Genomic DNA, 26611 nt, shown 5'->3' on the forward strand with positions numbered 1-26611 from the left:
CCAGGAGCTGCCAGGACTCTTTGGCACAGCAATAGGGCATTTTCTCCGAACAAGAAATCACCACGAATGGCATGCAGGTCACTACTCTAATCTCCAAAGACTTTGGTCTCACGTGTTTCTGACAAGCTGGAGGAAGTCGCAGTAACACAGACCTGTACACAAAGTAGTGTTTTTGTGTTGTAACAGGCTGCCAAGCATTATAGTAGGAATATACACCCGATAAGACAACATGAACTGATCTGACCAAGCCACCCATGAAAATCCATCTGCTCACTCATCCGCTAGGCATCGACCGACCTGTCTCTATTAAATGGGAAGAAAATCAAAGTAGTCTGGTGTTTTCTGGAGCGTGCAGAGAAGCCCTGTGGGAAGGGTGCATCCCCAGTCCTGTCACACAGAGAAACTGCAGAAGGGACAATGACATTGACAACAGATTACGTTATAAACCTTGCCTAGAATATTTATATTCAAGATATTATTTTAAAGAGAACTGTATTTAACACTGTAACAATTCTGTAATGTACTGAAATGAAAAAGAAAGGTTCTTTCAGATGTTCTGTGGAGCTTTCTTCTTAGGATTATGGCTACTGTAATTTTCACTAGCAGTGACTGTAAAAGACAATGAGAAGAAAGCCCTCCAAAACAAAATTCCAATTCCCTTTTCCCAGATACTATTAATTATTTAGAAGTTGCACCTGATCCTCTTGGAACACACTCTGGAGCCCACATAAAGGCAGCATAATGCTCAGTAGCCATGGCAACTTGACACCCACCTTAGCTATAAAGCTGAAACAAAGCCCACTGCAAGAAAGCAACTGTAAACTGTTTTGTGCAAGATGCAAAGTTCAGCTACAGACAAAACCATGCATTTTCTAAAAAATCGCTTTGGTATTAATTATTTAGAATTCTCTCCCCCCAGCCACTTTGGTATAATCAAAAGCCAAACCAACAGAAAGAGCAGTAAATGATCTAAAAAGCTGACTGTAACTTCTAGTGTTTCTGCATAAATCAGAACAGCAAGAAGAAATCTCAGACTGCAGTGTCTTGCAGATGTTCCTTCAAAGGTCCAACTGGGACAAGTTGCATGACCAACAGCAGTTGCTCATCTTTTCTGTGATGCAATTACCCAGGAGAATCTATTCATAGCTTTGGACACCTTCTTCCATTTGTTGGCATGAGAAATACTGGGTGACTGTAACTTCTGCTACTCATTCATGACCTACCGGCAAGAAACTTTGAAGCTCGGATCATCCCAAAAGGCAGTATTTATGCCCTATCTCTGCCAACACCATGCTGACATTTAGCTTCAGCATTCAACTTGGAAGATTTACTACAAATGCTACATGTATTTGTAGGTAAGGACATGGGAGGGTGTTTGTAGGTGGAGTAAGAGCCTTGTAGAATAGCAGTGAATTATCCTCTTTCATCAGCCAAGCTGCAGGACGGCTGATGACACATGAAAGGTGTTGCTGCAACAGACACCGTTCCTGCTCCAGCCCATACGAATCAGGCACTGGCAGTTCACAGGCAGCTACCAGCAAACAAGCTTTTAAAATTGAAATATACACAACCGATTCACTCTGTTTGGTCACACTTATCTGCAAATGGGAGATCCATTCAAGTAAAAATCATCCAGACTAGGTTGCAAGAATTTCCTATCCTGTAGAAGCTGTGTTATTTAAAATAAGTATCTGAACTTGTTGCAAAATGTCTTCTCCCTTCCTGCCCTCTTTCTCACATCTCTTGTGTGTAGTCAGGACTTCACAACAGCAGCAATCACTGCATGTGAATGTGGGATTACCAGACAGATGTCATCTTAGAGCAAACTGGCTATATACATAAAAAGCTGTAGGGTTACTGACTTTATGGTGCATATAATGGGGAAAAAAATAAAACATCTGGTTTAAGAAATCGGGACTTACACAGCTAAGTTCCTTCCCACTGCCACCCATCTTTCAAACGCGTTGGCCAACTTCAGACAAACTTGACAGAGGTCTCACAGATTGTATCCTTGTGACAATCGGCAATCAGACACCTCCGCGTTACTACCACTGCTGAAGAAGGGCCAGGCAAGCTCTGTCTTTTTCTCAGATGCCATTTGCCATGAACCACCCACAGCACCAGCTACCTTTTGCCTTGGTAGCAACTGAAAAGACAGAAAGGACAACACAGGTTAAGAGGCGTGGCACATTGCTGGAGGGGCACTGGGGACAGAGCAGGGAGGTGAGCTGTACTTTGGAAGGACCTAAGGAATACTGCAGGAATGGAGTCACAGCAGGTAAGAAAAGAAGCAAGATTAGTCAAAGTGGATTTTTAGCAGAGATAGGACATATCCATAGGCCTGAACATATTATTCTGCAACTCAGTTTATTTTACCCTCTATATTTAAATGGGATGAAATTCTTGCCACTAAAGTGAATGGCAAAATTCTCAGCAACTTCAGAGGAGCTGGGATTTCAGCTCAAGATTTTCCAAGTATTTGTAACTTACAAACACGTACCTCAAGGTAAATTTGACATTGGTGTATGTATAATAGTCTACATTGAAGTGTTTAAAAACCAGGCAAACGACTGTAACTATGATCAAATTCCAAAGAGGAATAATTACGTATAACATTCATTAGTATGAAGATTCACAACACAGCATCTTTTCTTTTGGATCAAAGTAATTTGCTGGATTTATAGACCTATTTGCAATCCTATCACTAGAAGCCACAGACCTTGTAAGGTTTATTAGTCTTCATGTAAGAAATATATAAAGCAACAGTAAATGTTATAAATTATAAATAAGGTAATGAGTGCTAGGGAAGCTAAAAAGAAAACGTGACTGTATAAAACATTTTTATTTAGTACAAAAATACAAAGGGCAGTAAAATATTGCATTATAAAAATTTAATTTATGTTTTGTTGTCACTTAAAGACTCCACTTGCAATTATGAAACTGGACAGGTATGTTTGGGAAAGGCAACCCTTAAAAGGGGAGTCGTTACCATGATTTGCATGTGTACTCTTATTTCTTTATTCCCGAGGATTGATATTAGTTAAGGAGGTTAAAACAGGCAGTGATTTCAACATATTTGGTAAGGTACAGCACAGTTCCCAATCATTTAGCTTAGCTTTTATCAGGCAAAGAGCTAGAAGCATGCTTTCTTCTCATAGTTAATTTGGGATTTTAAAGAGAGTAAGAAGACTAGGCTGACTGCTCTCCATTCTAACAATCAAACAGGACTTAAATCCTTAAGGGAATAAGATGATCGTGAACTAGATGGGTTGGGAACTTTTTCTTGTGCTAACGAAGAGCTTTTAGGGAGAAAGCCTCATATACCTGTGAAGGAAAGCAAAGCATGGCGTTGTTCCTTGAACAAAGCTCTGAGCAAGATATGCTAAAATTCTGATCTTGCACCACTTTATTACACAACCCTCTTGTACCTTCCAGGGACTAACGTGCAGTAACGCTGAAAGGCTCAGCCTGGAGGTAACAGAGGTAACTGTACCCACAGACTAGTGGACTCATTGCCTGTTCATTGAACAAGCGCAGTTGCAGTCTAAGCTTGAAAACAGCAAAAGTCAACTCACACATAGCCTTTATTCCCTCCCATTTCTTTTCCTCTTGATATGCAGTACTGCAAAGCTATTCCCACTACTCACATGGGTTTCAGTGCTGCTGTAATTCCTTACAACCTAATCTTTCCCCTGTTATTTATTGATCTGGTTGCAGATGACAGCTTCATGACATAAGACTGCCCTAAAGTCAACATTTTAGTTTGCCTTAGAATAAGCAGCACTCTGATTTGTGAAGTCCAGTTCCTGAAATTCAAGGTTAATTACACTGCTCATCATTCCAACCCCTTTCAGAAAAGATGAGGCATCACTGCAAACAACCCCCAACTCCAATCTGTTGGTATCCTCTCCTTCCACTTAACTGCACTTTTCGGGGAAGAACAGATTTTGGTCTATGACTAGGTCTGAACTGAATGGTAAAATTAAAAAAAATCAAGACCCTATTTATCTCTAATGAGACAAGAGTAAAAGGCACACAGGGCAAGCTATAGCATCAGTTGGCAGCTAGAAACAGCATCTTTCTCCCTCTTCAAAGACAGAAAACATCCTCCTGTAACCTTTACACTTCACCAATCTGTAGCAAAAAAATACTGTTTGCCCCCCTCATTTGAGGGCAGACACCAAACACTAGTTTTTTTAGATCTTGCACTGCGTTGAGATTATGTTTTCTCACTGAATTCTCACTTTCTTCATTCTCACACAAGTTTATATCTCCATATTAAAAGAAATCACCTTAAAATTAATTATAGCTCTCGCAGAAGTAATTCTTAATCACAAGAATTCCTACAAAACATATATTGTTTTCTTCTTTTCAATAAGCACAAGACATTCCTTCTGGATCGGCAAGTCACAGTCATAGAAAACAAAGATTTAACAAGCCTACACATCTGTTTCCAATATCTGCATATTGTACATGATGAAGCAGAATCTGAAGTGATAATAAGAACAAGTAAATTACAAGACTGAGAAAAGCTAATGGGACCCACAGAGTTAAAAGTTGACTTCAACTAACCATAATTGAAATTACTTGTGTGAGAAGAAACCAAAAAGTCTACTTCTGTCTTTGCAATTCTAGAAATAGCAGAAGAGGTATAAAAGATTAAAAATAAGAAAAGTGCAAGCCGTTCAAATTACTGGAACAGTGTGAGTGCCTGATGATGCTCATCAAACAAATGAGGGGAAAGCAACAACATGTGAATCATTCCACACCACTGGGTATAGAAATTGTTTTCCCCCAGCACAGCTCTGGCACCAAGAAAGCCATCTTGACTGTGGCTAAGCAAGACAAGGCTGGGAGTTAAAACATGCTGATCAGTATCAGCAAGGCAAGAAATCACCGTATTTGAGATACTGACAAAGTAATCCTAGCTGCTACCTGACACTTGCACTCTGTGAATCTCATCAACTTTCATTCCCCAATTCAAACGCTCCATAAATCTGCTAAATCAGCTTTCAAAAATTGAAAGGATAGATACACGTGGGACTATTTAAGCATTATCAGATGTGGCCCCAGACCACAGAGTAACCAATATTTTCAGATGTAACAGATCACTCACTGTTACCTTATTCCTGTAATTATTTCCCAGCCTTTCTGAAGTCCTCCCTAGAAAAGCACAAGTGCCTGAAGCAACACATAGTGTGCCTCCTGTAGAATTACAGTCAGCAAAACAAGGGAAGGCAAGCCACATCAGTAGCGAAGGCAGCAGACAAAGACATGGGAGAAATAAGATTACAGAATGTTAATAAGCCATCGTATTTCAAACTGTCTCTGTTGAATGAGGAAATGCATAAACTGGGTTACTGACCAGAAAGGGGGGGGAGGGGGGTGGGAGGACGAACCTGGTGGATAGACTAGACATTTAAGTTCCAATTACTAGTGTTATTAGAGACTTGATTACAATTATTCCAGAGCTTCAATTCAATTGCATATTAATTTCAACACTGAAACCAGACATTTTCATACCTCTAATAAGCAAGCCGACACTGACTGTAACCCGCAGATCAAACACACTACGTGCTGTGCTGAACTAGTAGCCCTGACGAGGCTTTCAGGGAGCTCCAAGCAGACACTTTTACCTTTTCCAGGGTGTGAAGCCCAGCCTAGCCATGCACTTCTGTCCCTCAACCCCCTCCAGTGACTCAGATATGTTGCATTTGCAATACTGAATTATTCATTATAATTACATCAGATGGGGGAACCGGGTCTGGGCTTCTTTTCTTCCCAATGAAGTTTCTCTCTGCTGCAGCAAATACAGCACCTTCTCAGCCCATGACTCAGGGCTGCCATGGTTCAGTGCAATTCATATTAAATTCACTTCTGATCCTGGCTTTCTTGTCACCCTGTCTGACTGCTTAAGAAGAGTTCTTCAGACACTGGAAGCAATAAAAAGCAGTTCATTAAAAATACCCCTGCAGCCCACACCCCTTTTTCTGAGCCCGGAGTTTACCAGCTGTGACACTGCAAGGATATTTCAGCTGCATGCTCGCTTTGCCTCAAACACAAATTTACTCTGGAAATAGGACAGAATATGAAAGCATCTCCACCCTGAATGCTCATTAGCCTGCCAGGTATGTCACAAGCATATCCCAGGTCACAGACTGTCGGATCCAATTCTGCAGGGGAAAGAGATGTTCTTGTCACACCTATGGCAGTATTCTTCACTTTTGCCAAGCGGTCTGCCACAGCACACATAGGAAATGGAGATGGTCTTGCAAAAAATGCACCATAAGCAGAGGCTATCAAGTAGCACCTCCTTTATGTTCATGTATTTATACATGAAAACGTCAGCAAAATAGCATGAGAAGGCGCAAGAATTTCTGAGACGGATAATTATAAAAGAAAAGCTAAATCTGCATTTAAGATGTTGAGGTCCTTACAGAAAAATCATAATATCAATCTGGTAATGCCAGTGTGTCTTCCTCATGTTTCCAAATGAGAGCAATGCATTTAAGCTGTCCTCTTCTGCAGAAGCCACTGTTCCTACTCACTGCAACACCTCCATGAACTTCGCACAACAGAATAGTTGAGGCAGAAAAGCTGTCTCTCTGTATTGACTTGCACATGTTGCAATCATTGTTTGTTCCCACATACTATCCATGTACAAGGAGAGAATTTATTTGGCAAGAGAGAGGCGTTTTTCGGCCATTTGTTTCTCTGTTGCATTCAGATGATGATGTAGAACTGCCATGAAGTATACCAAACAGCCCTTCTAGAGACATCCTGTTTGCTAACAATGTTCAAAAAAACCCCACCGCTCTGCAAGGTACAACAGAGACAGCAATGTAAGATTTTTAAAACTTGCATTTCTGCTAGATGCCGAGTTCAGGTTCTTGAATCTTCCATCCAGACAGATGGTGACAGTGAATTAGAGATTCAGCTATGAAAATTCTGTGATTTTCAGTGGGAGTCATGTGGCTAAAGTAATTCAGTTTTGGAAACTAACTGGTCTCCCACCACAGCCAATATTTGTTGTGTCACAGGTCCAGATGCACATAAATGTGTAAAACATGGCTCCTGCTCAGTTGTTTCTGAAGCTGCAGCCACAACACTGGTAGCTTAAGATTTTGAAGACTTAACAGCCTGAATGACTACTTCATGCATTTGGCAGCAACTCTACTCCTCCACATTTATAGGACACTGAAGAAAACAGGACCTACTCCAAAATCCAGGCAAGCTCAGAACATATACCAACAGTGGCTTAGATTTATCTTTTTTTTTTTATTGCTTTGCCCTATAAATACAGCAACTTTTTCAGGTGACAAAGCATGGTGCAAGGCTGAAGGGGTTAATACAACCTAGGTCTGCTGGTGTATCACTGAGGTTTTACCTTAGTTTCCCTACTAGGCAGTTGTCTCTGTTAACACCATACTAGCATCTTCCATAGTCCCATGAGAATGTAAAGCTTCTCTCTACAGAAAGATTAGAAGCTTGCAGCTGTAACAAAGCATAATCCTTTATAAACACCTTTTGCACTGGAAAGAGCCATAGATACTAAATCTTGCTCTAACATCATTTTAAAAATCAAGTCCAACTACTTTAACGTTTTAAAGCTGAAAGTTTTGGCAATGTACAGGACAGGATGTAAGGATCAGGGCTTACACTGTCCAACAGGTCACATCAGCTGGTGAGGCAGCAGTGAAGCTGGTTTTTTGAGTCTTAATGGTGCATAAAGAATGACAAGACATAGGGATTCCACCTTAAAAAAGCCTAATAAATCCTTTAGCCTTGAGAAGAGCCGTGGGCCACAGCACCCTGACTGCACAGATCTTGATAGATGGGGTCTGTGGTTTTCCTCAAAGACACCGAGAGAAGAAATATATTCAAAGCTTGGCAAGAAAAACTGCAAGAGTGTTATTGTGACATGTCAAGGTAACACGGAGTCGAACGCACTTCTCTGGGATCCAAGAGTATGTGTAATGGATATAGCCCAGAATTCAATATGGCAGTTCAGCACTGGTATAGACCATATTAAGAGCTTAATTGTTGTTTCACCTGTACATGTGCAGTTTAGAAAATGGTGGAGTGGAAAAGAGAAGCAAATGGACAGGAGGTCTACAAAGTAGATCATTTAAAAGACCTTTTAAAATTAAGTTTAAGATGATAAAGGACTTTACTATCATCACCTACTGATACACCAAATTGTGAGATTTATTACTTCAAGCTGTTGTTGACTAAGTTGCATCCAAAGCCCTTTCTCATTTGGCCTTAAAATTGAACAGAACCCCTATTCTTGATCCTATCAGGTTTCTTCTTCATATCCTCTATTACACTTCAACTCTTCAGCTCCAGTAAGCACAGAAAATAACCCACAAGCAGGGACAACTGTTAATCACACAGGACAGCCATCAAAACCTGAAAAACATTTGATAAATCGACACTTGTTTCTTGCTGACATGAATCATCACACCATGGCATGCAAATGATGAAAACATGCTGCGTGAGCTCATCATCTCAGAAAACAAACATCACCATTGTCAGAGTTCAGACAAACAGCCCCTCCCCACCCAATCCGCTTTTGTTGTTGTTGTCATCAGTCCTACAGAAGATTACTGTGCTCAAATCTGTGTAGATCTCATTTTCATGAATATAAACTAATGCTCCCAGATGTCATAGGACAACAATTCACCTCATATGTCTCTGCCGGTGCTCTTTAGTCAAAACCTACAACAACCAGGTAAATGCAGAGCAACTGCACAGCATTTATGGAAGAACTATAATAAACTTGCTTCATAGCTAACTTCTGCGTGGCCCATGGAGAAATCATCACCAGACCGTTGGGTGCAGCCTGGGCACAAGGCAGTTGCCAACAGTGCAGTTCTGGTTCTAGCCCTTCATGGTCCCAACCAACTTTGAACGCCTCACCTTCATCTGCCTTTTCAGAGTCTACTGGGATATGTAGGGGGATGTAAATGAGAGCACAAAATTTGGTGCGTGGCAGGGATGCTTGAAGTTATATTTGGCTTCTACAAATACCAGTCTCTAGCTTTTTCCACTTTTAAGGATACTACTTTGGTATTTTGACACCCATCTTTCAAGAAAGAATTGCCAAAACTATACAGGAAAATAAAAACTTGTTTAGTCATAATTCAAAGAGTAGGGGTAGTTGTCTCACTGCACGACAGGCTCAAAAATTCGATAGGAGTTGGAACTGCACAGGAGGAGACCTGCACAGATACTGAAGAACCACCACACTATGAAGTTTCACAAAGCATCTGAAGTACTTCAAAGTCACAGGAAAGGTTCATTTCTCAGAGGCTAAGCTAAATGCAAACAGTCAAGGGCGAGTTACAAAATACTGTGTGTGCTATAAGGCACACTCCCTATCTTAGTTGTTACAGCAAGCAATCCACTAATGCCGATTTTGTAATAACTACCACTTATGAAACCACCTCACAAATAAAAATTATTTATTATATAAAAAGTGCTTTTAGGAGTCTTAAATAAAGCTCTGACAGCAAATGCAAGGGTTTATTTCACTGTCTCCTCTCCATGAGAGGTTCAAGCACTTTAAACTGATGAATAAGTTAAACAGAGATTGATCAGGATCTGTGAATAAATTTAAGCGACCAGGTTTCCTCTGAGGTTCACCTTCCTAGCTGGGAAGGACAAGAGGTTGAACAACCCATGCTTTTATCAGGCTGAACAAAGCCACAATAGTGTTTGATGTGAAACAGGAATATATTTATAGCCATTGAAACAACGATTAGGATGAAAGTTTCCTCCAAAAATCTTAAAGCTCCAAGTACGCTGGCCAAAGACTACTAAACTACTAATCTGACAGAGAAAGAACAATATTTTGCCATCTCCTCCTCAGAGATTGTCATGATGGAACTTGGAGGGGCGAGGGGAAGAGATAATATCATTCTGCCTATTTCCTGTATCTGCAAAAAACCATGGAAAAATCTTCTGGGATCCTTCTCTCAAGGGAGTTGACAACTACAGTTCTTTATGTCACAACACTTAAACCCAGAGAAGTCTGGTATACGTGGTTAAAAACACTTGCATACACCATAAGCATACATCTGTGATTCAACAACAGCGTACATTATTTACATATAACAGGAAGTTATATGTAGCTTTTGATCCTCTGCAGCTATCTCCTTAATTCCCAATAAAATGATAATTTCTTTTGCTTCTGTTTCCCCCAACTAAGATAAAAAAACTGCCATGAAATGCTGAGAAGTTTCTCAAATCTCTAAAGGGAAAATACCTCTGCAGCAGCACTAGGCTACCTGATTGTGCATTTTCAGGAAACAGTACTTTACAAGAGGGCATATGATCTTAAAACGTAGATTATGACAATACAGGTGTTTCTTCACTGTTTTCTCACAACGGTATCCCAGCTCCAGGAGGCTGCGTGTACTCTGCTACTGTGTCCTGGTTTCGCACCAGCCGGCAACTAAGCACCACGCAGCCGCTCTGTCACTCCCCCTCCCCCCGTGGGACAGGGGAGAGAATTAGAAAAAAAAACCTCGTGGGTTGAGATAAACACGGTTTAATAGGACAGAAAGAGAGAAAGAAACAACAATAATAATACCAACAAAGGAATGTACAAGAACAAGTGAGGCCCAATACAGAAATTGCTCACCACCCCATGATCGACAGCCCGTCCCCGAGCAGCGATTTCCACCCCCCGGCCAACTCCAGTTTATGTGCTGGGCATGACGTCGGATGGTAGGGAATATCTCTTTGGCCAGTCTGGGTCAGCTGTCCCGGCTGTGTCCCCTCCCAGCTCCCCGTGCACCCCCAGCCTCCTTGCTGGCAGGTCAGCACAAGAAGCTGGACTGTCCTTGACTGCTCAGCAACAACCCAAAACATCAGCACATTATCAACAGTTTCTCATCCCAAATCCAAAACACAGTCTCACACTGGCTTCTGTGAAGAAAACCAGCTCTATCCTGGCTGAAACCAGGACATACTGAGTACCCAGTAGTTGTTCATTCCTGATGTTCTGGTGTCTCAAGAAGGGTTCTTCTAGAAATATCAGAGTGACCATCTTCCTCTTCTTTTTTTCCTCCCTTTCTACCAATTTAAACTTTCAATTTATAAAGTATCATCACAAAAAAATCAGCATGGATGCCCTCTCTTTCCTCCTAAATGCAGGCTGACCAAGATAAAGCTTCCCAAAAAAGCATGCAAACTCTCTGATCTCAAGTCTGTGATAGCGAAGCTCACTTATACTGCTGCTCATGTTCACAGCATTAACCACAGTATTTCTCTATGGGCCAGTTTTGCAAAACTTCTTGTGGTAGGCAGACCTGGAGATTCCTTATCCTTGGTCTGTAGTTCTAAACTAAATCCCACATTACCTTAAATTTCTCAGGTTAAAAATATATCATTACTCACCTTTTTCCCCTCTGTACTATCACCACTGACATAGGACAGTTTTCGACGGACATAGAAGAGCATATCGTCTTGCCGAGGGGCCCATTTCTCCATAAAATACGTTGAAAACATCCAAGTCCAAAACACAATACGGTCATCTTTGAAACACCCTAAGAAGCATAAAAGAAAGGAGAAATCAGTTGTGGAATTAGCATGTCAAATTTGATTGTGCTTAATATGACACCCAAAGTCTTTGCTACAAATGGTGCAGTCAAGCCCAATTGTAGCAGAAATACTCTCGTACAGCTCAGCGTAAGTCTACAGTGTACAGCATAGCTGCCATTTGGCACGAACCCACACCGGTCCTTGGCCACCATCAACCAAAACCACCTTCCAGCAACCAATCTGCCCCCCTGCACAGCAAACACAGCTCAGGGCCCATGACTATACTCTGGCTATGCTGTGCCACGGAGAAGGATAGGACCAGCGCCCTGAGCAAGAATACATCAAAGCAGAACTCAAGGAGTAGTTTCAAAGGAATGTAGTACCAATATATGCTCCAGTTAAGGACATGAAGCCATTAGCTGCCAACAGGTTTAGTACATGCTCTCAGGAGTATAGCCAATCCTTCAGAAACTAGCAGCTGATACCTTCTGTAAATTGATGCCCAGGAACAAGAATGTACCTGAGCAGTGGTGACTATAATTCACTCTCTCTCCAACAAGGAACAAAACCCACCTCTTCCTCAAGGAAACAAGGAGTTTTGAAGTCCTGAATCACAATTAAACAAGAAAAATCAGGGAGAGAAGAGGAAAAATGGGAAAAGGAAGATGCAACAAAGTTTTGTTCAAGAAGACAGACAAATTACATCAGCACCAGCAACAGCATGGCAGCTGGCCTCTCAGGAGGAAAAGGAGGCACAGTAGAGGTGACAGCACATGTTGTGAAACTCTTCAAAGCATTTAACTATAATAAAACAGCAAAAGATGCTGCATCTCTTCTGTGCTGTAATGCTTTCACACTGTTAAAGACCAAAATTTATAACAGACAAGGAGAGAAGTCACTGCTGTGCCTAGTGACAAGGGAGCTAAATTTCTCCACTGCTTCTCAGTCCTACTGGAAGCTCCTTGATGAAGTAATGGCATCCCCTCCCCAAAGCCCTACTGATAACTGCGGCTGTTAGCCACAGTCTAGTTGTTTTAAAACCTGTGAAGAGAGAAACACTAAAAAAAATTATATTGCTGAGAAACAGCAAAAACCTGAAACGGATGATGGATGGTAGTCTTACATACAAGACAGCGAGACGGGTCGGGGGGTGTGAATATACACACGTGCAGTTGACAACCCAGTCTCCAGAACATCTATCCTTTACAGTGGCTTATTTCCCTAAAAGCTATACATTGGCTGCCAGATTTGTACACATCACTCCCCAGCCCTTGTCTACCATTCAATGTTCACGTGTTTCCCTCCCAGCGGTACACTGCATGTATGAAATAGTTTTGTAAAGAAAAGAATCTTGCATGAGACAAAAGTGACATTTATTTACAGCGATACCTGGATTAAGCTTTAGAAGATTTTTCCAGTCAATTGCCAAGAAAGCTGACACATACCATAACAATGAACACAATTTTTCTTAGACAATGGTGGCTAACTTCAGGGCTTCATAAAGCAATCAATCTGTCTTTTAATCCACAAGTGTAACTCAGCACATTTTCCTACTTTGTTGTGTGTGCAATATTTGCAAGCCAAATCTTTTTTCCAATCTTTAATTACTGTGGTGGGCAGGATATTAGACTTTCAAATTTTTTAGCAGACAAATGGGTGATTGAAATCGAAGTCTTAGGTCTTTCCAAATAAATCCAAAAATAATATTGAAAACAAAATGAAATTCCACTGAGGGGCTATGCACAGAATACATTAAGAGCAGCCCTGCCAAGAAGGACTTGGTGGGGGTACTGGTGGATGAGAAGCTGGACATGAGCCAGCAATGTGCACTCGCAGCCCCAAAGGCCAACTGTGTCCTGGGCTGCATCCAAAGCAGCGTGGCCAGCAGGTCGAGGGAGGGGATTCCGCGCCTCTACTCCACTCTGGTGAGACCCCACCTGGAGTCCTGCGTCCAGCTCTGGAGCCCTCAGCACAGGAGAGACATGGAGCTGTTGAGCGGGTCCAGAGGAGGCCACAAAAATGGTCAGAGGGATGGAACACCTCTCCTGTGAGGACAGGCTGAGAGAGTTGGGGTTGTTCAGCCTGGAGAAGAGAAGGCTCCAGGGAGACCTTATTGCAGCCTTCCAGTACTTAAAGGGGGCCTATAAGAAAGATGGGGACAGACCTCTTAGCAGGGCCTGTAGCAACAGGACAAGGGGTAATGGTTTTAAACTGAAAGAGGACAAATTTCGACTAGATAGAAGGAAGAAATTTTTCACAGTGAGGTTGGTGAAGCACTGGCACAGGTTGCCCAGAGAGGTGGTAGATGCCCCATCCCTGGCACCATTCCAGGTCAGGCTGGACGGGGCTCTGAGCAACCTGATCTAGCTGAAGATGTCCCCGATCATTGCAGGGTGTTGGACTAGATGGCCTTTAAAGGTCCTTTCCAACCCAAACTATTCTGTGATTCTATGATCAAGTAGGATGGTATAGGAAAATATGCATATAGTTGACTATGTACATAAAAAAAAAAATTAAAAGACAGAGAGAACAGAAAAAGGCCAAGGTAGGTAGTTCCTAGTGCAGGTTAATCCCAGGCCACACCGCAATTGCTTTATTTGCATGGCTGCAGTGAAGTAATTTCAATTACTTAAGGCAGCTTAGAAGATAATGTGCAATTGTGAATAAAAACTGCAATGCACTTAAGTACCATCCTGTTTTTCCAGTAGAGGAAGGGGAGTCAAGCACTGGAGAGACCAGATACGGGATGCTGGACATCTGCACCATCTGAAACCCTCCCGTGGGCACAGGTGAACAGGAGTGTATGGCCAACAGCTGTATCTGAGAACCTACCACATATGAGTAGAGTCAAATGGGTTCAGACTCGCAAAACCAGGCTGAGAAAGGACGGGATTCTTATCAGTCAGTATATTCACCAATAAACACCAAGAAGAGAAAAAGAACTATTACGGTTTAAGGATATACCGCTGACACAAGGACAAATGGCTCTAAACTACCCACCAAACAGATGTAGGCTGGAAATTCAAAGCCAATTCCTAAGCATTCAAGCCAGGAGGTTCAGAAGCAGCACCCTCAGTAGGAATAGTGAAGGCAAACATCCCTACAGCTGTAAAGACAGAGTCAACTTGGTCAAGAAGGTTCATGTGGTACCAGTAACAGCTGAGGACACCACAGCCCAGTCCTGCCTCTATATTTAGCAAAGAGTAGAAAACGGGGCATGCATTCATTGTGATTCATTAATGGTCTCAAAGAAACTTATTAAACCTCATAGGTTTTGAGTACCTGAATTCCCAGCCTTAATTAAATGGGGAGGGGGCAAGAAATGGGGAAAGAGGATTGCCTTGAGTTCATCTGGAGTTCTAGGAAAATCAAAGGAAAAAGAAAAAAAGAATTTATTCTGTAAGAATTGTCTCTTAAAAAGTTCTAGCGTTCAGAGCTACACCACTTTGGTTTTACTTCATAAATGAATAAACAAAATAACTCTAGCCAAGCCACTCCTAAATTTATGTAAGAATGTTTTTCTATTGGTGGCAAATATTTTTCCCCTTATAAAGCAAAAATCATCAAGTTATCTAAAGCCAGCATTATAAACAAGGGTTAAATGACTTTTAGATTCTGGCAGTACCTGCAAAAATCTGAGAAGCTGTCATATAAGCTGCTCATACCATCAGATATGTTTTACGCAATAAAGAACAGGAGTCAATATGCTCTTCTGAAAAATTTATAGGTGGTTAGAACAGAGCATTAATACATGCAGGAGAACAGCAGAACGGGGTAAGGCACCAGGGCTTTGTGTGTGCTTTTACCCTTGCTGGGGAATGCAGGACAAAGTGATTCAATGTCTTCAACATTACTCTAAACAGAAAACCAGGGGACAGAAGCGCTGCGGCAGTGAAGCTACTTCAGCACTGAAGCATAATGCAGGGGGAAAAAAACCCTGAAAACCCTTATAGCAATGTTGGATAGCTGTCAATTCAAAATCCTACCTGCAACAGATTAGATGCAAAGCATCCTCCAAGCTTCAGGGATACTTGCAGACATTGCTGTAATTAAAACCAGCCTGAGGATGTTCTAACTGTTCCAACTGTGGTGGCTAAAGGACTTTTCTTAAAGCCAAAAAGAGCCAAATCACTGCAACACAGCTGTTTTTATTAAATTTTAGTAGAAGCAAGAAGGATGGGGAAGAGCACACAGAAGAATTAGCCTTTAAAATCTACTATTAGATAGTATTGGAAAGGAGAAGAAAATTTGTAATTGTAATTCAGACTTCTTGAAACTTGAGAGGGGGAAAAATCTCTCCCAAGTTCAAGCCAGAAACTGTCAGATCCAATACGTCTGCTCAAGCTTGCCTTCAACTATTACACCCCCAAAAGCACAGCGCACCCTTACACTTACTTTGGTGGTTCACAGCATGTCACTGGAAGCCTTCCAGCTTTGCTGAGAAGAAACTTGGAAACTGCTTTTAAAATTGTTTTGGGTAATGATTTTGAAACTGTCAGGCTAACAGCCCAGCAAACAAAAAGTTACTCTTTTCAATAGACAGAAGAAAGCACAAAGCCTTAATTTCTCGTCCTTTGCCACAGCCGCTTGTTGCGGGGCCTCAGCTGCACTCGAGATGGTAGGGCTCAGAGAGCAGTTCTGTCCCCATTACATCCCACCCACCAAAGAAGTGGACAGACTCAGCTCGCGGTTGGATTGCTGATGACCTTAACCCTCTGCTATTACGCTCGGTACTGCTGCTATTCACTCGGTGAGGACTTGGATCAAAAACAGAAGCCAATTTTTCGTAGCCTAGATGACTATGAGTTGGCAGCAGCTTTCCATCACATTGGTCCACCGCCGTTTGCACAGCACCCAGAAGATGTGCACGCACACATATACGCTACCATTAAGCTGGAAGGCACTTAATAAAACACCTGGCACTTAAAAGCCCTTGAAGCTTTGACTTCAGTATTTGGGGAGATCTTTAAAAAGCTAACAGTTTTGGTTTTGCCTGAGGAGAATTTGAGCCTTCTGCAACATCAGAATTAGATGATATTTGCAAAGGAATCAAATTCCATCTATAGTTGAGAGCATGTAGCAAGACAGCATCCTGAAAACACTCCTCCCCTAGCAAATTCTGCTTCTAAATGAATAAAATGGAATTAAGAGTTCAGACTATAAATCTTAATGCACTAAAAGTTGATTATATAATTATGAGACCTTTGTCATGAATAAATCCTAATTACAACAATTTACTGTAATGATTCATTTACATGGATTTTATCCTCATTAGAAGCAAGATTTATGCCAGCTGCTATGTAATAAATGTCTTTCTTTTTACCTATTAGATTTTTATATTGAGCATTCATTTTGGAGAACTGACTCCAGATCCACATAAGAAGTTGCGATTTTTTTTTTAATTAATGCTTTCAAAAAAAAAAAATCAGTGGATAAAGAGAAGTGTCAGCATATTATTTTGCTTCAGAGGAGTAGAAAAGATTTCCCATTTGGTGGATAATAATTTTTTCAGCATGTACCACTCAGAGCTTAGAGAAACAATACCATCTGCTAGACAGGGTTTCTTCTTATGCTTTTATTCCTCCAGCCTGCCATGAGCTACTCTTAACTGAGAAACACCATAAAACTCATTCCATCCAGTTCTGCCACAGTACCATCATCTGTAAAATGAGCATCCATAGATGTTTAGGGGTTAATTAAGTGCTTATGGAGATCTTTACAGTCCCAGCATGGAAAGCAAACTAGAGTTCTGAGCAATTCACACTGTATTTAATTTCTGTTTTGAGTTTAGACAAGTATTCTGCAAGGAAAATATAAGAAGTGCTCCACATAGATTAAAGATACTTTTGATATCAAAAATTTATAATTATGACTGCATAAAATCAGAATGGACATGCCCAGTCCAGTGATAGTTGCCAGCTAGCTAGATCATTAGAAACCAGTATTCCAGTCTTCTTCCCACACCTACATAAAAGGCCACTATTTAATCCCTTCAGTTTGACCTTACAGAAACCAGAATCATAGAATCATTAAGGTTGGAAAAGACCTTTAAGATCATCAAGTCCAACCATCAACCCAACACCACCATGCCCACTAAACCATGTCCTGAAGGGCCACATCCACACGTTTTTTTTAACACCTCCAATGATCGTGACTCCACCACCTCCCTGGGCAGCCTGTTCCAGTGTTTGACCACCCTCTCAGTAAAGAAATTTTTCTTAATATCGAGTCTAAACCTCCCCTGGCACAACTTAAGATTATTTCCTCTTGTTCTATCACTAGTTACTTGGGAGAAGAGACCAACACCCACCTTGCCACAACCCACTTTCAGGTAGTTGTAGAGAGCTATAAGGTCTCCCCTCAGCCTCCTCTTTCCAGACTGAACAACCCCAGTTCCCTCAGCCACTCCTCATAAGACTTCTTCTCCAGACCCCTCACCAGCTTCATTGTCCTTCTCTGGACACGCTCCAGCAACTCAACGTCCTTCTTGTAGTGAGGGGCCCAAAACTGAACACAGGATTCAAGGTGCAGCCTCACCAGGGCCGAGTACAGCGGCACAATCACTTCCCTACTCCTGCTGGCCACACTATTCCTGATACAGGCCAGGATGCTGTTGGCTGCCTTGGCCACCTGGGCACACTGCTGGCTCATGTTCAGCCGGGTGTCAGCCACAGGACTTCACCAAACTTTCAGAAGTACGCTGGCACCAACAATTCAAGAGCAGGCAAAACAGAGCAAATGCATTACCAAACAAGAGGCCCCCAGAGCACATCCTTGCAACATGTTCCTCCCATAAATACTGAGTCTGGGAAAGAAGCACCTCCGCTGATGCCAGCTGTAATGACATAGCACAGTGAGAAGTGCACTTTTGCAAGCACGCAAGTCCTAAATCTGTCAGAAAATACAATATATACTTTCAACGTAAGTTTTTCTGGCAGAGCTCTAGCTAGAAAAAGGAAGGCATCATGGTAACAGAAGTGACAGGGGCAAGACAGATGCCACAGATTAAACATCCTACTCTGCCACACACACAACCCTCTTCTTTTCCTCACCCTAAAATGGACGTAACTGTTCCCCTACCCCATCACGTGTTGCATGCAAACATCCATTAACACAATACGAAGACGATAAGCAGAATAGAATTCAAGGTGAGAGAATAATTTTATAACAAATACAGCACACATCTCTTTACTAAGAGACAGTCATTTACAAGGAGGATGGATGGAAGCTCATTTGAAGTTGAATGAAGAAGAACAATCTAAACCAAATAGAAATGTTGCTGCTCTTTCTTCTCTTTCCATTGGCATTTTAAGAACGTGTCCTCTATCATGCTTTCAAACTTGCATGCATATATTAGACTTTTTGAGAGCAATATAATTTATTTAAACTTTGGCTTCATAGCATATCTAAAAGTGAGTTGACAAAATTTGAGCTTCAAGCATTGAGTCATTGAGTCATCAATGTTAAAAAGGCTGAGAAAAACATTAGGCCAATTACTCTTACAGCTGCTGTGCCATATTTGCCAATAGATGATATCACCTCTCTCATATTTATCACCTTGTCTAAGCACAACTAAATGGTAGACATCACCAAGATCCCCAGAATCAATATGCAGTTTCAGTACACACCTTAAATTTAAAGCCCGTTCTCACCAGATAATTGACTCAAAAGCCCAAAATAACATGAGCCAGAAGCTGCCACTTGGATCAAAGACAAATGCGGTCCTCTGGATGGAGAGGGAAAGATAAACGCATTTCTACGTTCAGGAGTAGACTATAAAGTCTTCCATGAAGGCCTGTGAACCATTCCACGAAATAATAGGTCCAAGCCACTCAGATTCAGAGAAACTGAGCTCATTTTCAACTGGTAATTTCCATTTACTAAAACATAGAAATAACTCAGAGCTGACTAAACAGAAGTTGCGCTTAAGCCTTATTGCTGAATGTAATTCTGTTCTAAAGATCACAATTTACCCTATGCAGTAATAGTTTCCCTTCTATACCACAGAGCTTTAACTTAGAAGCTCTCTATAAAATTCAAGCCATAACTGTAGTGATGCAGCTTCACGGTCCATACTTGTAAAGCATCTGTCAGTCACATCACATGCCTATCCTCTGCCTTCCATTGCAAAGCAATGGAATTGTATCACTTTGGGAAAAAGGAAGGAAAACGCCACAATGTAAAAACTTTTGATTCTGAGGACCGAAGTATAGCCTTCGAGTATATTTGACATTCACTAGTGATGGCCCTCCGCTGCCCCATGCTCCTCCTGACACCTCAGATTCTACCTCAGCCCTGATACAATGCGTTTTCATTCATTTTAGATACAGACTTTGCCTAGATTCTGAAGCTCTCTCTTTTATCCACAGAAGCTACACAATCAGGGACAAGGCTGATGCATCAAGGGACATGCATTGCAGAGATGGTTTTGGGGAGGTATAGATTCCCTGCACCATAACCATATCTCTACCTAGCCACTTGTGCTTTCATTGGATGGGATAGACTTGTGCCATAACTGTTAAGACCGAAGGCTTTGGTTTTAATATAGCACAATCTCCAAACATTTAAACAGCAGACACTTCACAGACAGTTTAGCTTTGTTACCACAATTTACTACCTTCTTCATCATAGCGCGCACATCAACTACAACCACTTTCTTGTCTCCCTGGAACATATGAGTGAGTTAATTTATATTGCAGCATCACTTTGGGTATCATAAACAAGCTCTTCCTTTCTGCCTAGGAGAGAAAATAATTCATGCAAATTAAACTTTCCCAGTATCTCCCTAGGTTCTTAGGAGTGCATATTCTTCCCAACTAAGAATTATCCAGAAATAACTTTGATCCCACAAAATGTATCTTATCAAAATAGCCAATAGAATGGTGACAGAAAACAGTCAGACAACAAAACTTACATCCATTTATTATTTAGGTAAAAGTTCCTTCTTTTGTGTAGGGTCTGCAGAAAATAGTACAAGGTGTATTATACACAGAGGATGTTTCTAACATTGACTGTGTTTGCTTGCATTCCAACAACAACAAGAGACAGGGATAACAATTTCCAGAGGAATAATCTGCCTCAAGACTGACACAGATTTCAGCCTAAAATTTAGAGCAATGCTCCCCATAAGACATAAAAAAATTAAATATTTAGTTTTGTTCCCTTTCCTAACTTGCTTTTTAACGAAAATATTAGAGTAATTCCACCAATGCCATGTTTCTAGAAAGGACCTAGAGAAACATGCTTTTTAATAGCTACACATTGAAGGCTAAATCCTAAATTCACTGAACTTGACCATTAAGCTTGTAAGGGTGCAAACTTAATAGTATTGGTCATCCACTGCCTTGGCTCTTACCCATATCAGTAAGACGGAGGAAGATTCTGCACGTTGAGGGGTCAGTTATCAGTGCTCTAATGCTACCAATTACCCCCAATTGTAGCAAGGAACAATTAACATCATATACATCAACAGTCAGCAGATGTTCTACACTTCTTGGCAAGAAAAGCTTATTGAAATCAGGGTTTAAAGTGGTACTTTCTAAGCTTTTCAGATCAAATATTGCAATGATGAACTTAGCAGCATAGACAGGATATAAATACTGAAGTTACATGATGAAGTGTGATTATTTCATGGATAAGGACCTACAGGTCCAATTATATCACTTGAAGATGCCAGTGACCAACTTCTCTTACATTACAAAAAATTCTAAAGAAATGCAAATGTTTCAAGACCAGTATCATGTAATAATGCACTGCTTTCAGTAAGATCAAAGATATTACTTTTTCATATGATCATTAAAAAGTGTTTGCTCTCTTAACAGATGCTATTTTTATACTGCTGGCAACATGAACAATAACATAAGCCACCAGCACTCCATGTGGAACATTTGCTTATTGAAGATCAAAAATACTTTCCAATGAAGCTTAAACAAAAACAACAAAAACCCAAACAAACCAGTATCTTGAACCTGAAGATGTCATAGGGAAATACTGGTAAGAAAACACACGAAGGATAAAGTATGAGAACTGCCATTCCAGCTCACACCTGTCAGACCAAGGAGCACCACATCTTGGGGTGCTGGTCCCCTTGTTTCTAACAGGGACCTCCGAAAAAGCAAGAATCATTTCACAACAGGTAGGTATGGGATAACCCATTGCACACCCAAGTCTTATCCTAACATTTAACAGCTGGAGCTTGCACCGCACCCAAAACATTAAAATTTTTGTCCTTTCTAGAACCTTGGAATTACCCTCATTCCTCAATAACTTGGGAAAATATCTTACGAATATAGGAATTCCCCTCTGAGACTCAGCAAGTTCTCAGACTCGATTAATTACTTTTGATATAAAAGAACTGTGTAGCTTTGGTTTGTTGGGTTTTTTGGGGGGGGAGGGGGGCTGTTGTGGTTTGCTTTTTTTTAATATTTCATAACATGCAGAACTAATTTTGATGAAGGGAATAACAGAAAAAGTGATACTGCTCATGTAACTTTGCCACTTCTGGAAAAAACACAGCCAGCTAGAGCATTCCTAGAGGAAGATAAAATTCTTCTTGCAGCTTACAAGAAACAAGTGTATTATCATAGGAATGGATTAGCAATACTAGTTCCTGGTTACTAGCAGCAAGTGATAAATGTATAATTTCCAAGGCAATGACAAACACAACAATCTTAGTGTACAGCCAAAATATTATCCAGGTGGTTTTACTACAGATAGCCATTTCCATGTAGACACAAGCAAGTACAATCCGAGCACATACTAGGCTTCTGAAAGACAACAAAATGCACTTACCACAGGAAATAGCAATATTTTAAAAACACATCTAACTTAGAAATCCAGATCCCATTTCCAAGCAGCTGCAGGCACGTGAAGTGTAAGTTTCATGGAAAGTCAAAGGACTTGGGTTTTTAAGTGCCAAATTATTACATTACATTATTATTGTTATTAATATTATACACATTTCCCTCTGCTCTATCCCTTAGCGTTATTTCAAAATTCCCATTGTATGTCTCCTTTTCCCTGAAAAACACACAACAAATAGAATAAAATCAGGGTATCAAAACAGCTAACTAAGACACAGTAGATAAATGCACAGAATATTTTAAAACCTGAATATATTCACGCATAGAATTTGGAAATTAATACTGTCTCCTCTTCCAAAGCCCTGAATTTCTCCATTAAATATGATTTATTTTAAGGTTTTTTCCATAAAAAGAAATGAACATATTTTTTCTTTTTTTAACTGCAAACAAAAGCATCTGGAATGAAAATCAAAGACTAAATCAAGAGAAGGGGAAGGTTACTGAAAATGCTAACAGAAGTACTAAGCCAAAACAAAGCCTACCACAAATGATGCCAGATTTTGCAAGCTGCCACCCTTACTAGAATTGGTGTAAATTCTAGCCCTATTCTAGTAGCTATGTACTTAAAATATATGTCACTTGAGAACACAAGATAACAACAGACAATTATTCTCAATACAGCAAAAAATAACCTTTTGAATGTATTACATGTAATATACCTCCTCTGGCTACACAACAGGAATTTCAAATGGACTGTGATTTGTTGCAAGCGCACACAGAGACCGGGAGCGATGACTGAATGGTAAATACCTACATCACAAGATCAAACTAAAGTTAAGAAGTCTTGAATGTTTTATACAATGTAATGCAAAAAGGCATGCATGAAATAGCTCTTTCAGTAAACAGGAGTATTTTTTTTTAAAAAGCACTCACCGGTAGCAATCAGTAAAAAGAAAAAAAAAAAAGATATAAACATCCTGGTAGAATAGGATTATGCCTTACAAATCCTTACTCATACATTTCAGGAGAAAAAAAGGCTAGTTTTAATGCAAACAGCTAACTGGAGGTAGCAGTTCTAATTCTGCTCTCCAATGCTAACAAAAGATCACACCAATCTACTTTCAGATGCTAAGCTTCAAATCGTACTTTCTCATTAAAACCAACCATGCAGAAGGAAAGAAGCAAGTGCACTTCAAAGCAACAGGTGGCCCAAAGGAGGGCTGCCATCACCGCCAGGACTGCATCGCTCACCGCCGCTTTGCTTTGGCTTCTGCTGCAGGCTGTTTTGGCTACCTTGGGAAGCTGCCCAGTTTCCTCTCAGGAAAACGGTGTAAGGGATGCTTTCTCTGATGGTCAGCTTTGCTTAAGTTGAAAAAAACCCCACATACAGCTGTTGTTTTAATTTTGTTTTTCCTTTTCAAGTCTTTATACTTTTTGAGCAGTCTCCGAATTCTCTACTAGTATAATAATACACGCCATGAAAGCTATGCTGACCAAAAAAAAAAAAAAAAGACAAAACTGAAACATGCCCCATCCCTACTTTAGTCCCATTCTGTAAGTTTTAAGATACTATTCCAAGACCTTATCCAGCTCTTTCTACAACACTGGCACAGATGTCAGTAACTGCACAAGATGCCAAGTTAAGGCTTGTGTACCTGGGGATGTTTCCATGCTCTGTCACTGGCTGCTAGGACGTGCTAATTCAGTTTCCCACTTGCAGCATAACAGTGATACCAGAATTGCATCCCAGCCCATCACAGGCTGAATATCATAAAAATTCCTTACACTTCAACTGCAGAGGATACAAAAGGATATCCTTCCTGACTCCTCCTCTTTGGTTCCCCCCCCCCCCCCCCTTTTTCTTTTGAGCTTTCTTTTGAGCTGTGAGACTGGGCCAGAACCAAGCTTCCTTTCCAAACTTAGTATGTGTAATTGCTCCAATACCTAAACCATACTGAGATTTTGTTGAACACTGCTTGAATGTTACCTGGGCACATCTCAAGAAAATACGAAGCAGGGTCTGAATAAAATACAAATTGTGATGACATTGTCAACAAGCAGGGAACTGACAGGGAGAGCCCTCAACATTGTTTGCCAAGTAGGCAAAGTAAACTACACAGTGCACAGCAACATCCATACTGTTGATGACCTGCCATACAGTAACTTACCCTCAGTGAAAGAAGATAGGGTTACAACAGAAATAAAAAGGAAAGGGAACATGATTCATCTTACATCTTCCAACCTCATTTTGTTGGTTTTCTCCCCATAAAGCCCAAATTTATGGCACCATTGCAAAGCGAAAACCACATCCATTTACCCTCCATGCATACCTACATGCAGCTTCCTCTGGTATTTGTATCACCTGAGACCATGGACAAAGCCACAGATGTTCCTGTATGTTTTAGGGAAAATATGGAATCTACCATCAGGCTCTAAATGCCATTTTGACACAAATACTTCTGGCTACTTGGAACAAAAGCAATTCTTGAGTCAATTGTTCTTAGCCAAACACCACCAAGATTCAGAACACCTGAAAGATCAAAGCAAGAAAAATAACTTAGGGAAGGGGGAATTTAGTATTAAAAGCCATAAATATGTAACAATTATGCTACAGTCTTTCAACACAGCTTAGAAATGCCAGGCATTTCCCTGAAAGGCATGTGCTGAGCAGACAAGAGAAAAGGAGTATTTCTTTTTTTTTTTCTATTAACAAGGACCCCAATTTTTCTTGCTTCTGGTGAAACAAGAGCTTCATTCCATTAGAGACTATACCTCAGCAAATGTAGCTGAGCAAGTGGCTGGTGTTTTGGGCATGTAGGGCAATTGGAAGAAAGAAAAGGAGTATGAAAGTGCAGGGATAAACAGAGGGGAGAGGGAGGAAAAAAAGAGTTACCACTGAGACCTACCACTACTGCCTCACAAATTAAAAACCTCAATTCATATCTGCTCTCCTATCCAGCTTTCTTTTGTGCAGGAAATCTGACATCTTGATACTTTTGACATATGCAGTTCTTTCTGCAGGGAAAAACTGAGCTTTCTTCACAGTGTATCAGTTGTCAGGCTGTCAAGATGACTAACGTTCACATCGCTGCCACATCACTATTGTTGTCCTGTTTAAGCACTAAATGAATTTGTCAGAAATTTTATGTCAAATTAAAATCTGGAAAAGAAAATGGCAGAAATCATTGTGAAAGAGGATTCCCAGATGGAGAAAGAAAGAAAAAAAAAAAATCACAAGCTGAGTACAAAGTTATCTCTCCTCCAAATATTAACATAGGTAATTGCAATATACCTGAAATAAAGAAAAGTTATTCCTAAATCTGATGTGTCAGGACAATAAACTGCCATGAGGAAGACACTTCCATATGTTAGAATTTTGTACAGTTAAACTAATCTCTTGACTAAAATGTATAACAAAGAAAAGTGGAAGAAAAAATACAGCCTTCCTCTAGCACAGCACTTACAGAAAATAGCCTAGTGCACTATTTGTATCAAGATTTTTCTCCAGGGATGAACTAAAGTTCAAATCCTGAACACTAGCACAAGTAGCTGGGAATAGGAAGAAACACATGAAAGTATCCCCTTTCCACCACGGATGCACACAAGACTACTCCAAATACACTTACAAAATTTCTGCTGGAAAAAATTCAAAGGTTGTCACCCTTGGCTGATGGTTCCTTCTTCCACCATAAATTACTGCCCTTGGAGCGGGGACAGCAAAACAAGTGTTGAACATGCACCTCAACAGCTGTAGTTCAGAGTATTAACATGAACTAACATTGATTTCTTTTTTGTTAAGTCTGTCAGGCTGTAAACACCTGAGGAACAGACCCAGTGACCATTCTGCAACCTCTGCTATGGAGGCAACCATCTCCAGCAGGCAGCAGGGTAGACACAGCTGAGGCTGGCAGCCTCTCAGATCCTCTCAGCATGAGTCTGCTGATCATCTACTACATATCTTTTCACATTAATTCCAGGTATTTGTTCTCTAGAAGCCAGAGCCAGTAATCGCACAGATAAGTAGTGCTTACAGGGAAAAACTGCCTTGTAGAGCTCACAGAAAAGACAGCAAATTAAAGGCACTGAGCTAATGAAATAATTAGACTCAGTATCATCCCAGCAAGAAAAACTGAGAACTCCAGCTTAATACTTATCCAGAAAACAGCTCAGCCATAGATGAGCCAAGAAATCCATAAAAAGGTGGGTAACCTGGCTGCAGTCAAGCACGTATTGATTTCAAGGAAATCCATACCTTCACA

At 40.7% G+C, this 26611-nt stretch overlaps 1 protein-coding gene across 1 annotated transcript in view; it reads right to left on the minus strand.

Moving 5' to 3' along the window:
* Nucleotides 1-26611, minus strand: part of KIAA0930 — a gene marked incomplete at its 3' end in the record, with an annotated part of 77306 nt that overhangs the window by 24265 nt on the left and 26430 nt on the right. Inside the window, exon 2 of the mRNA XM_082004535.1 lies at nucleotides 11407-11555. Coding sequence (XP_081860661.1) covers nucleotides 11407-11555 — 149 coding nt within the window. The remainder of the gene's footprint in view (nucleotides 1-11406; nucleotides 11556-26611) is intronic.

Source organism: Phaethon aethereus, assembly GCF_964289735.1.
Source record: "Phaethon aethereus genome assembly, chromosome: 1".
NCBI classification, from domain to species: domain Eukaryota; kingdom Metazoa; phylum Chordata; class Aves; order Phaethontiformes; family Phaethontidae; genus Phaethon; species Phaethon aethereus.